This window comes from Hipposideros armiger, unplaced genomic scaffold, assembly GCF_001890085.2.
Source record: "Hipposideros armiger isolate ML-2016 unplaced genomic scaffold, ASM189008v1 scaffold_351, whole genome shotgun sequence".
In the NCBI taxonomy this organism is placed as follows: Eukaryota; Metazoa; Chordata; class Mammalia; order Chiroptera; family Hipposideridae; genus Hipposideros; species Hipposideros armiger.
The window spans coordinates 921,283-934,520 of record NW_017731701.1 but is presented as its reverse complement, the minus strand read 5'-3'; the positions used below and the strand labels follow the sequence as shown (position 1 = coordinate 934,520).

Below are 13,238 nucleotides of genomic sequence, written 5' to 3'. Positions count from 1 at the left end.
ACTCATGGTTTTAATAGTGGGCACGGCGGCAAACATGCTGTCTTGTATCCTGCTCCTAGTTTGTTTTAAAAATACTTTTAGTATACTCTTTTGCAAGATAAACAACTGTAGTCTACTTTGTTTCTTTTTCTACTCACCTAAACCACGTAAATCTAAGGCAATTTAGAACAAGAATGACAAGAAAAAATACACAACTGGAGCAAGTACTACTGATGCCTTACTGTTTTCTTTGGGAATCTGCTGTGAAATTACAACCCCCTTCCCAGTGATATGTCTATGTTAAGAACTTTTGCAGCAGGGACTATTTTAAATTTTTAAGTAATAAGCATTTAGTAAATCAGAAATACTACTGATGATGACATTTGGTGTAGAGCAGAGCTACTTTTTCATGCCTCTAGTATACAATTAGTATTAAGGTGTTTTTATTTGATTGTTTGTTTTTGCCAAACAAACTACAATTTTAATATATTTAAGGTATGTCAATTGTACTATAATTTATACTCTTTAAAAATATTCCTCTGCTTTCTCTTTGTTTTTTGTTTTTCTTTACTATAAAAAGTAAAACAAATTAAAGGCCAATTTTAAATAAAAACTGTTTAAGTGTAATATTTTAGCAAAAAAATGTTAAGTCCTCAAATCTAAGGATATTTACATACTTCCCTCTCGCATGATAGCACGTCTTAGTGTGTTTTGCTTTGTGTATTATAAGCTACCCACTGGTTTGTAAACTCCACTTTATCCTGTTGGTCTTCCCGTTGTTTCCTGAAAGCTTCAGGTGAGGTTGTGCACCCACATGGCTTCTGGGCTTTCTTTTAGAATATTCTCACTCCTCAGTTTCTACCTGTTTATGTCTAGCTGAAGTCCCGTATCCTCAGTGTGACCCTCATCAAGCCATTCATTCCTTCCTCATTACAGGTTGCTGTTTTTCTGCCCTGTTTGTTTTTTGACATTTAGTATAATCTGCCTTATATTATCTTTCAACTCCCTGTTAAGATCTTCTGTCTCTATCTCTAGATTGCAAACTCTTGGAGGGTATGGACCAAAAAGGTCACAGTCATGGGATGAGAAACAAGACATTTCACTGCAGAATTTACTGAAAGCTGAGCATCTGTGACAATCCTGATTCAAAGCCATATGGTAACTTGAAATATAAGATTTGTTTCGAAATATTTAAAAATTGAGCCACTTCTCCTTTTGCCTTTTAAGCAATAATCTGTCTTCTCCCTCTCTCCAGTTACCTGTTTTGTCCCTATTTTTTAGTTTCTTTTGTTCTCTTTTATAGTTGTGTCCTGAACACATTTGTTAACTTCTACTTTTTATTCTCAGCTCTTTACTCTTTCCTCAAGTTATCTTCAGTTTTCAAAGATCTACTACTCATCTCTTAACCAGATTTCTACTCTTTCCCCCAAACTTCAGAACATGATGAACACTAAAATTCCAAATCTTAAATAATTCAGTTGTTCTAGTTCCCCTTTTAAAAAATGCTAGGTGTGTTCCTCATTCCTGCCTCTTTCTTCAATTTCAATTCTTTCTTCAATTCCAATATTTTTAATTCCCACTTTATCAAATAATCTGCTAGTTGCTTTCCCCTTGAAACAAGGGGAGGCATCATATTTTTCTGTTCACAGTATCCATTTGATGAGGGCTTATTATGTACCAGGCACCATTAAACTATTACATGCACAAGTCCAACTACTTCACACTCACCAAACCCCCAAGCTCAGTGTGCTTTTCTATACTGCTTCTTGGAGGAGGCACTGGCCATGAGGTTTGAAATTATTCCCAGTTGTTTTCTGTCACAATACCTTACTTGTCTCTTCCATAGCATTTACCACAGTTTTTCATCCTATTATCTCTTTGCTTACTGTTTATGTTTTTGACACTGTAGAGTGAAGATCTGCGAGAGCTTTTTTTTTTCACCGCTGTATTTAAGTGTCATACAGCATCTGACATACAGCAGAGCACTCAGTACATTTCTGTTGAGTGAATGAATGATCTCATTAAATCTTTACCATGTAGGAAAGAGGTGGGTGTGTTAAAAAACAAAAATGAGGATATTGTTAATATCTTTATTTTACCGATGACAACTTGCCCAAGTCACACACTATTGTCTGGCAGTTTGGAGACTCAAATGCACCCACTTCTGTGTCATCAAACCTCGCTTTCAACCTAGGTCCACACTTGTAATCACTTTTGATTAAAGTCTCTACTTTTAATCCCTCTATCATACTGCCTCTTTAGAAGACACTTGGCTTTAGCTTTCCTTACTTTGATACCATGGCTGTGATTACTTTTGTGGGATTCCTTTTAGACCGCAGGTTCTCATTTCAGTTAATTTAACATCCAGTCAAGTGCCAGGGCTTGGGTTATATTTCCCTCACACCTTTCTTGTCATGTCAGCCCTTTTGCAGCACTACTCATTAGCTTGATTTCTTTCCTGGGAGTTCAAAACCCTTGTCTTCATCACTCCAGCAAAAGATCTCCTCCTCCTTTCATAGTCTGTCCAAATGCTCTATGGCTTCTGCTGCTTTGCCTCTGGCTTCTAACATTCTAATTATATGTTCTTTACCATCTCTCCGGCTTCAGCTTTAAAGCATGTCTGTCGTTTTGTTCACCAACTTTTTATACCACAATCTGACTAACACACCTAGCACTTTTTTTTTTTTCATTATTTGCGGATCGTATCCTTCTATGGAGATGTTCCCCAAAATGCCCTAGAAATCTGGCTGGCTACAATGGTAATTACTATTATTAATAACATTGTAAATATATCTCACTCTAGATCATAAATAGTATATAAATGAACATCCATGTCTTTTCATTTTCCTCATGTTACAAAATATTAATTTTTCTTTTAATACTATCAATAAATCAAAGCCATTTAAGCCTTGGACATATATTAATATCTATGTATCTATATAATTTGAAACAAATGGTAACAAGAAGCTTAGCTTTTAATTGTTGTCACAGTAACACATCAATTTAACATATGTAAATAGGTTCTGCATATAATAAAAATAAATCTATTCAGCATTCAGTGCCAAAGGGTCCTTTCTTGAAATATGTGAACACAGGTATGCTAGTCATTCAAATTCTGACTTCTGTCTGTTCTCCATATCTTTCTAATAAAGAGATGTGCATTTCTGTATTTTGTCAGCCTGGAGTGTACATGTATGCACGTTTCACACTTTTCCCCTTTGATAACCACTGTTAATGAGAACATGGGTTTCATTTTAAAGAGCTATATTTGGCAGAGGCGTACAGTGAAGCTATATGATCTAAGTGAAATTCTGGAAGTTAGAAATACTAAAGACCTCCAAATTAGCATTCATCTTCTTTAAATTAAATGATGACTAAAATAGAAGAGAAATAATTACTTGATTTTCTAAATGATCTTCACTTTCTTTGTCTTATAGAAGTCTAGACAAAGGCAAAAAGATAAGGAAATAGACAAAGTGGCTGGTAAGTGCTGCATGTACTAAAACAATTGGAAAGAAAGGTAAAACGAACCCGCAAGGAAGGTTATGGGGAACAGAATATTTAACCTGGAAGAAAAATGCAGAATGATGACTTAATAATCAGACAGTCAGAATCTATTCTCAGAAGGGACTTATCTGTGGTTTGCTGACTTCATTAAAGACAAAGCTATAAGAAACTGGTCTGCGTGCTGGGAGAAGGAACATTCACTAAAGGTTCAAAATGAGAAAAGGCTCCTGATGAAGTATGTTGAATTTACATTGCTGAAGACTTTTATGCATAGTATATTAACTATCTATTTAGGGTGCTACATATCCATAAAGGTCTAGGTCACTGACTCTAACTGTAACATGGGATGCTAAGCAATGATAATGGATGACTTTCTCTGGTCTCGATGGTATGTAGGGGGTTTAGAAGCCCGTGAAAGGGGGAAAACAAAAAGAAAAACAAGAAAAGGAGGAGAAAATAACGGAGGGATGAAAGGGTGATAAAGTATTAGGGATTCACAATGCTTCAGAGGCAGGCTTGTCACAGATAGCTGATATTTCAGATGTATAATTGTCTCAAAACAGAACTATTAGAAAGAAGTTGATGGGTCTTCAATTATAAAGACTCTATGAATATGTCAAATTATCTTCAAACAGGGCAATGCCCCCAAAAAAGGTTAAGGATGGACATGTATGTTTTTCAATATAGCTTGTTAACACAAGGCCATGGAAAGAAAATAATAGTGATTATAGAAAAAGGTCTTTTTAAAGAAGTTTCTAATTTTGCAGTTAACAGTTGCTATTTAGAATTAAGTTGCTATTAACCTATACTGTTCATAATTAAGTTACAGTTGTAATTTAATTATTAGGTTATGTTTAGTTGACTATTACTTGAAGTTGGGGAGAAATTGATTTAATCAATACTTTACCTCTTTTATTATGATTAATAAAATGATTTGTTAATATGTCAATGCCATTATTCATTGTAAGAAGCATGCCAAAAATTCAAAAATTCCTCATTAATGATAACACACACACTGACAGATTAGATATAGGTAAAGTTGGACAGATTTAGGTTGAAGAATTATTAGGTGAACTATAAAATGAGGCAATGCTTTACTGCCAGCACTATGAATCTATCAAATGGTAATTGGATGCACGTGTTAGCAGCAGTAAAAAGTCACTGTCCAGTTGTCCACCTTACATGGGAATCTACTCTGAGTGTCGTCTTTGATTTATTGTTCCAATTAGAACACAATGTTCAAAGAAAGAACACAACTGACCTGATTTAAAAGCAAGGGAGCCTTTAAGGCCATTATTTTCTGGGTGACCTAGCTCCCTTTTAGATATCTTGAAACCTTCTATTTGTATAAAATCTGTACTAATTAAATACTTGGTTTTAAACAGATCCTGTAAAGCATCACCACTATATATTAATTATCATCACCACTATTAATTCAGTATCAGAGTGTAGTTGGTGGCTTCCCATGATGCAGCTATATTTTCTTTTACTAATATTAAAGTTTGCAGATTACCAGATTTTCACTTGGTATACTGACTGACAGGCATATGTAGAGGTAACAGGCACTGAAAAGAAAGAGGGGCAATTATGATAAGTAGACAGTTTTCATCTGCAAAACCATGTAACAAACACCATTGGTCAAATGGCCAAAGTAAGTAAGTGATCTTAAATAACTGCAATATACCATGAAAAATTAAGATACTTCTGTATAAAGGACTTGAGACAGAATGAGATTCATTACTTTTCTAGACTGATAAAACTGTATTAAAATTGCATAAACATGAATCTTATGTGCCATCTTACTGGAAAATTAAAAGGGAACTTCAATTTCTGGGAGGGAAATGCTAATATTCTACTTACTCACATTAAGCAAACATCAACTATTAATGCTGACAAATGTTGGAACAGTAATACTAAAAACGTCATCTGAATTATTCTTCATCGCAAAGTTCACAGAATTAATGTTAAGAGAGATTAAAATCACTTTGAACTAATACACATGCATTACTTTTCCTTCTGAAGCATAATAAAGAAATATCATTTGTACTACAATTTTGGTAAGCATACAGACATTTAAGGCTTAGGAAAGATGTAGATATTCATAGGCAGCTCATAAATGTGAGGAACATTAGCTCCATTTCAAATGAGCTGTCAACTTTTTTCCAACATTTTGGCTTGTGGAAAGTCAGACATTTGGATAATAAATGGGGTTTGCCTCTGAACATTAAGGTAATTGTACAGGAATTTAAAGTGCTCATTCATGTTCTACTATAAGTTCATTAAATGCTAAAAAGAAAAAAAAAAGCCAAAGACTGTATAAGGCTTTTCGCTCTAAACTGAATAGTAAAAATGTGGAAGATGCATACAATGGGGTTTCCTTTATTCTATGAGACGTGATTCTTCTTTTAAATTCTGTGCTTGAATATCATTTTGAAAAATGTCTTGAAAGAGTGGTCCATGCCTTTAGGTAACAGATTACTGAAATACCCAAGACCTGGGGATTAGTGTTTCTGAATTCTCATACTCCATTATTGGCATGTGATTTCTGCCAACAGTTTTCTTGGGTTTCTTCTAGTAGATGGTTATAAATCAGGTTTATGAAGAGGAAACTCTCTGTAATTGTGCATTTTTAATGGATTTATGATAAAGCCATCAAAGTGGAGGGTCCATATGGTAGGAATGCAGTAAAGGTAACAGGCCCTGTGTCACGTAAACATTAAATACAGTGCCTTCCGCCTTCATAAATCCTCAATGCTCATGATTAAATGCTGCCGGTTATAAATTATGCAAACTCTAGAAACAGCCACAACTTATATAAGACACCAGTGAAAGCCATAATTGTATATTGATTCTCTTCCTAGGAGACTGTTGTATTATTTTTAGGAGATAATATTTGAGTCCCTATTTTTGTCAACAATTACTTTCTCACATAATGTAACTTCCTACAATAAGTTGTAGTCCTGGTTAAAAATAATGCAAACCTTTAATCCTAGCCAGTAACTTTTCATTTTTATGTGGTGACATGCCTTTTTGATTTGCAGACTCATGTTAAAGCTTTTTCTATCTGTCTATCTATCTATCTATCTATCTATCTATCTATCTATCTATCTATCTATCATCTATCTTTAGGTCTCTAAGTTTTTACCCCTTTTAGAGTCATATATCAGAAGTATCTGCAATATCCCAATTTCACATTGGCTTATAATTGAATTATTTTATCACACATGGGAATAATTAAACATTTGGCCCTCAGCTGTAAACAATTACTATGTCCAAGACATTCATGGATTTTTCTTAAATAGTCATGTATTTCTAATGCCCTCTTTTAAAATGAGTGCGATCAATGTATGTGTATGTTGTGTATCCATAAGTAATTATATTCCCGCTCATAGTATCAAAAGAGATCTTGCACCTAGAGAATGCACTAACAGAGTCTGATACCATGAAGCCACCTGCACTATTTCTGTTTCTGTTCCACTGTCATTGTGCTACTTTTTCCACTTTCATTCTGAAGAGCTGTTGGCATTCATAGCTGAAAGCAATTATGTTTTCGAATAATTTGTGTTTTAGAGTTTTGAGGTGCCTGATTCTAATATGTTGGTATCAGTGTTGCCAGGAGCAAAGAGGTAGAAAAAATAAGGCATGATATAAACCCATAGACTTAAGCTTGAATCCCAGCTCTGCCAATTTCTAGTTGATGACCTGGGGTAATTTACTTTTTTCGGGCTTAGTTTTCATATTTGAAAAATGTGATAATTATATCTAAATCATAGGGCTATGAGTGTTAAATGAGATATATAGTTAAAGAAATGGGGCACGTAACGTATTCAGTACGTGCCGATTTCTCTCTTGTCTCCCATACTCTTTTTCAAGAAAGACTCATAAGCATGATGGTTTTTCCATTTTGAGAATATCCATCCTTGGCTGTCTCAAGTTTAGGGATACATTTTCTTTTCACTAGACTCCCCTATTCTGCAAGGGACAACCATGGGAGAAGCCCACAGCTGTTTTACTTACGTTCAGAAATAAGTCTACCAGTCCCAGTTGCAAGGTACCTAACAGCTGTAACCAGCCTTTCTAGGAGGCCATAACTGGAGCCGAGTGGTAATGTTTCAAGGGCAAAGATCTAGATGTAAAGAATGATAAAACAAACCTAAATGAACCTGAGCATATCTAGTGACAGATACACCACAGCTATTCTAAATTATTCAAGCTTTCTCAGACTTCTAACAGGAGAAACATAATTCATCTCTGCTCCCTTTATTCTATACTTCCATAATGGCCAAAGAGAAAACAACAACCAAAAATACCTCTTCCATACCAATAAAAAATAGAAATTATAATAATCACCCAAACTGAGAAGGGTTTTTTTTTAGCAAATGTAATATTTTTAGAACCATCCAATTTCTGGGAACCACCTTTGGAAGGAGAAGTTAAAAATAATTTCGCAACACTTATGAGTGATTTCCTTACTTCCCTTTTGTTAGCATTTTTCAGTGAAACCGTTGTTTAATTACCCAGGACATCACAAACATGTAACCTCTTAGATAAGCTGTTACTGTATTTTAGCAGCAATAATACTAGGGTCAAAAGTAACAAAGAAAATTAAGCTTCAAATAAGCAAACCTCAAAAGAACAGCTTTGTGTATTAAGAATAATTAATAACTTGTTTAGGAAAATGTTACTGAAATGTGGTTTTTGGACAAGGAACTGACACTCTTCAGAGGTTAGATACCCTAATATTTAACAGGCTACCATTTGGTGGGCTGGCTGGCTGGTTACCCTGTAGGCATGGCAAAAGTTTGTACACATGTAATTATGCAACATTTAGACAATATCTTAATGATACCATGTAGTTCAGCTGAATCAGTCCAGCTGGAAATTGTAGCAGCATCCTGATTACCCTGCCACATGTGAAATTAAGGCTTTTTCAACCTCTGCTTTTCACTTGCTATGTCTTCATACAGATGTTCTTCGAAAGTCTAAATTATTTATGACTTGACATTATTTAACAGAGTAAGACCCGCCCCCCCTTTTATTTTCAACCACTGATTAAGATTGCATTACTATATAAGATATTGTAATTTTGACAAGAACTTTAGTATACTTTATCATATGGAAGAGATAGTGGTATATTTTGGACAGTTAGGATGGAAATTTTCCACACTTGTATTTATGCAATAAAAGTTGTATACTTTTCTCTTTGCAGATAATTCTTACTGTAAAAATATAATTCATTGTGCACCCTGGAAATCATTTTACTAAATCATTTATCACACAGTGACTATTATTTTAGAAAATAGTAATTTAAGTTGCATAAATAAACTAGTGCAGATTAGTCCTTGCATCATATCCTTAAGACACTTGAAATATAGCAATAGCAAAATCAAATTAGTGTCAAAAAAAAAGAAGAAAGTTTGCTCGAGGTTAACATTCTAAAATTTTATTATGTTTCTTTGAGTAATCTCCAGGAACTAAAAATACAAAGAAGAATTTTAGTCCATGGGAATTATTTTTGTTTAAACTCTCAGCTCGCTCTTCAGTAAGTGTTTAGACAGTTTCTTCCCTATCATCCTACCTGGATGACACCACATCTATTTTGTTTTAGAAGTGAACCAAGTTATTAAAGTTTTAATCAACCACCATAACATCTATACATAGTGCCTAATGAATTCAGGTAACAATTGAAAAAACCTTTATCATAAATGACATTATTTCAGTCACTTTCAATGCATCAGAATGGAAAAAATATAATTGATTGGTTATTTAACATCTTTAATATGAAACATAAAATGATATACTTCAACAACCTTCTACAAATATTGTTACTTGTGAATATATTGTAATTTTAGTAAATGTCAGCAGCAGCTGAGGAGGAACAGAAGTAATGCTGAATGTATATGAATCCCCAAATGTGAAAACTAAGTCTTAATTCTTGTCAATTTTCACTTAGAAAGAAAATGCTAAGTTCCAGTTAACTGTCTTTCTTAGCACCAGATACTTTTCTGCACCAAGGAATCTTGAAATGTATGACTCATGGATTTAAGTTAGTTGGCAAATATATGTTTCAAATTCCCAAACTGACACAAAAAGATCCCTTTAAAAGGTGACTTGAAAGTACCATTGAGGTAATGCTAAATGGTCATTAAAGATATTGAAATATCATTGTCTACTATCTTCAGTGTGCCATTACATAGCCTCAGGATCCTTTCAAATAGCAATCAATAGAGGATGAATAAGTCTCACCACTTGAAAGTAAGGAGGAAAGGAAGCCAAAAGAGGAATCTGGCTTTGCTGGACAGATTTGAGAGGCACAATATCCACTCCTCCTCTTCTAGTCCTCCCTCCCCCTCCCCAACCCACACCTCTGCAAGAAAGAAAGAAGAAAAAGTGCTAAAGAAGGAAAGAAAGAGAGAGAGAAAGGAAAAAAGGAAAGAAACCCAGAAATCTGGGGTATAATTTGTACTGAGAGGAAAACCCCATCCGATGGGGCTATAAACTATAGCCATGGAAACAGACTTATGACTTTTACTTTGAAAATAAAAGAATGACAATGAAATTTGTGTGAGGTCTGTGTGAATCCAGTCCCAGATGTTTACAATGCTGTAGTAGTATGGCTCTGCAATATGAGAGGTTTCAGAAGAAACCAGTACAACAGGACACCACAAAGCAGCGCATATGCTATTGACAACGCAGACATGAGCATCATGTTACCAAGAGAAAAAGCAGGCAGAAGACAAATAGCAGCAGTGATGCCGGAAAAGCTAACTTCATGAACTGCAATCACTCAAGCCAAAATGAGGGACCCACCACCCCCTCCAAAAAAAAAATTAAAACCAGAAAAATACTTTCACTCCTATCTAGAGAGGTGGTAGGGTAAAGAGTTGGGGGTAGTAAGCAAGTGGAATTGACGTTTCTTTCTTAAATAAAGTTCTCATAAAGCCCCAATAATTGACAACAGATCATTATTTTCAGCTTGAGGAAACTGTCCCCAAACTATTAATAAGATTGTGGGCGAAAAGAAACAAAATGTGTTTACTTGAGACGTTTCCACAACGGAGGGAATGGAGACCTTGGGATGAGGTAGGGAAGGGTGATGGAGACAGGAGAGGGGCATCAACGCATTGCAGCAACTCTTGGGCGCCCTGAGTAGTCAGGAGAGTGACAAGCCAGAGAGACAGGGCGGATAGGGTGGCGAGGAGTTGGGGGTGTGGAAGGAGAGGGCTGCGGGGAGGGGGTGCGGCAGCACAACGTATACACGGGGCTGGGGGGTGATTTAGTGTGAAAGTATTCCACTTAATCATTTTACAGGGGTTGGGGACGTAAATATTTAGCTGGCCACATCTGGAACAGATTTCCCCCCCCCTTGTGGGGTGGGGGTGGATAATTGGAAGGAGGGGAGCGCGCATTTGTTACTTACTGTACGGGCAGTTCTCCTTCTTGGTACCGCTGACCTTCCCGTTCTTCTCAATCTTGAGAAAGTACTTGGTGAAAGAGAATAGCTTTCTCCAGCGGACATCTCCTTGGAGGTGATTGTAGCTCCGCACATGCCTCCCCGCACTGGAAGGAGAGGAAAAGGAGGACCACGACGACCACAACGACGACGACAACGACGACGAGGAGGAGGAGGAAGAGGAGGAGGAAGAAGAAGAAGAGCAGTTGGTGGCCTCTGGTGACACCATGTCCTGACCAAGGGCTTGGCAGGTGACAGGGACAGAAGACACCAAGAACAGCAACAAGAAGCAGCAGCAGCAGCCCGGCAGGTGGGGAAAGGCTGAGGCACAATGTGTCAGTATCCATTTCCACATTGTACTGAAACTCTCGGCACTGGAAATTGTCTTATCAGAAGGAACATACTGGAAGGGTAAGACCTGGTGCGAGGCAAGGAGACAGCTGGAGGTGGTGGCCGCTGGTTAGCTCCCTCTGGGTGCGGATCTGGCCAGAAGTGAATACACCAACATCCATAACTCCTCGGAAGGGCCGGCTGCCTCTCCTTGCTCGGATCTGCTACCCTGCGCCTCTCAAGTCTCCCAGTGACCCGTGGACGTGGGTGGCCGCAGTAGCAGGAGCTGTTTGGTGGAGGTGGTGGTGCCGGTCACCAGCGATCTTCACTCCCCCAGGAGTTACTTTGTTCTCTTCTTCACCCCTTTCTTCACCATGTTAGATGTAAAAGAAAAAAAAAAAAAAAGGTCTGAGAAACAGATGACAGCACGGTGAACAAAACCCAAAGGGGTTGGGGTGGGAGGCTGGGGGAGAGAGCTGCGCCCGTCTGTGGTTGGCACCTTCTGGTCCCTCTCCGCACAGCCCCAGCCCGCTCCCCAGTTCTAAAAGTGCGTCCCTTCGGAGTTGTCAGAACTGGAGGCAGCTGCCGGGTCGTGCTGTTTTCTTCTCTCTCTCTCTCGCTTTCTCTTTTTGGTGGTGCCTGTTGATTTGAAGCCTGCAGAAAGTCACTTCTTGTTTGGGGGGATGGCGGTTGGTGTTTTGTTTGGCCCTATTTCCCTCCCCCCCCCAACCCCCCTTTCCTTTGGAAAGCCCGCTTGTAAACAGGTTGAAGCCTGGAGTCTAAATGTCAGTGATTCTAAGCCAGAGGTGGGCTCTGCCTCTGCTGGTCAAACCTCATTTGCAGGGGTGGAGAAGCGGGGGGAGGGGGTCAAACTGCGGTGGGACATCTGAAACCCTGGGCTGCTGGGAACGCCAGGGAGAGGGAGGAGGAGGGAAGGGGCGAGAGTGGGGAGAGCAGGGGAGCGAGGAGAAGAGAGCGCGATGACTCTGTGAGGAGCTGGGGGGCTGCTGGTCCCTTCCTTGCACCACGGCACCGCAACCTCCGCCCTGCTGAGCCTCCAGCTCCAGCTAATTGCTGCAAAAGCGTCCTTGTGCTCGCTGCTGCGCAGGCCACCGGCGAGGGCTGTATCCTCAGGCTTTCTGAATTTTGCTGTCTTCCAGCCTGAACCAATCCCCTCCGGGGAGCCCCTTTCTCACTGGTTTTCCAGCATAGGATTTTTTTTTTCTTTTGGCAGTGAAGTACTTGAGAGCCACCTGGAGTCTGGTGCTTAGCTGACTTTTTTCTTCCCTCTCTGGCTCCCAGAAGAAGGGGAGAGCTGGGGCAGAAAGCAGAAGATGCTGAGGATAAACCCTCCACACCAGCAGATTATAAACTGGTCTGAGCAAGCACAAAAAAAGGGAGACATAATTAGCTTCCTTTCCTCCTCTTCTGCCAGCTTCCAAGGAGGTCTGTGCTTTAATGAATCACTGATTTCTCCCTTCCGTTGCTGAAGTAAAAAGTTCACACTTTGGCCCTCGCTGCCTTTTAAGCTCAGGGAGATTTATTGTCACCCTTAAAAGTCGCCTCTCTGGGCACAAATGAAATCGGGGACCCAAAGGACGGATTTCTAATTGCTAACATGAGTCGTTTACGGAATCACGCGTGCACTTCAAAGCGAACGCACTTTTTGAGATTGGGAAGATTTAACCACACAATTGGGCTAATATTCTGCTGTTTCCTTTTCTATGCAATTTCCTTTGCACTTTCCCCTAAAGGGGCATTTTCTTTTTTCTATCTTCAAATTTGACATTTAAAGGGCTCTGTTTTACAATATAACTGCACTTCCCAGCTCCCTCTCTCATATTCACCACCCTGCAACGCCCTCAGCGCTCATAGAAACTTGCACGAAACCCAGGTATAGTCAGAACCAAGTCACTAGCTGGGTAAAGGCTTTTGCCAAGAATTAAGAGGCGCAAAGAAGAAATACTGT

General features: G+C 38.4%; 1 protein-coding gene across 1 annotated transcript in view; it reads right to left on the bottom strand.

The window, feature by feature from the left end:
* The window catches only part of FGF10 (fibroblast growth factor 10), an 88,694-nt gene extending 75,902 nt beyond the window's left edge, over window positions 1–12,792 (bottom strand). The window contains exon 1 of the mRNA XM_019661511.1: window positions 10,907–12,792. Within this exon, the coding sequence (XP_019517056.1) occupies window positions 10,907–11,294 (388 nt within the window). The 5' untranslated portion in view covers window positions 11,295–12,792. The remainder of the gene's footprint in view (window positions 1–10,906) is intronic.
* Window positions 12,793–13,238: the final 446 nt, after the last annotated feature.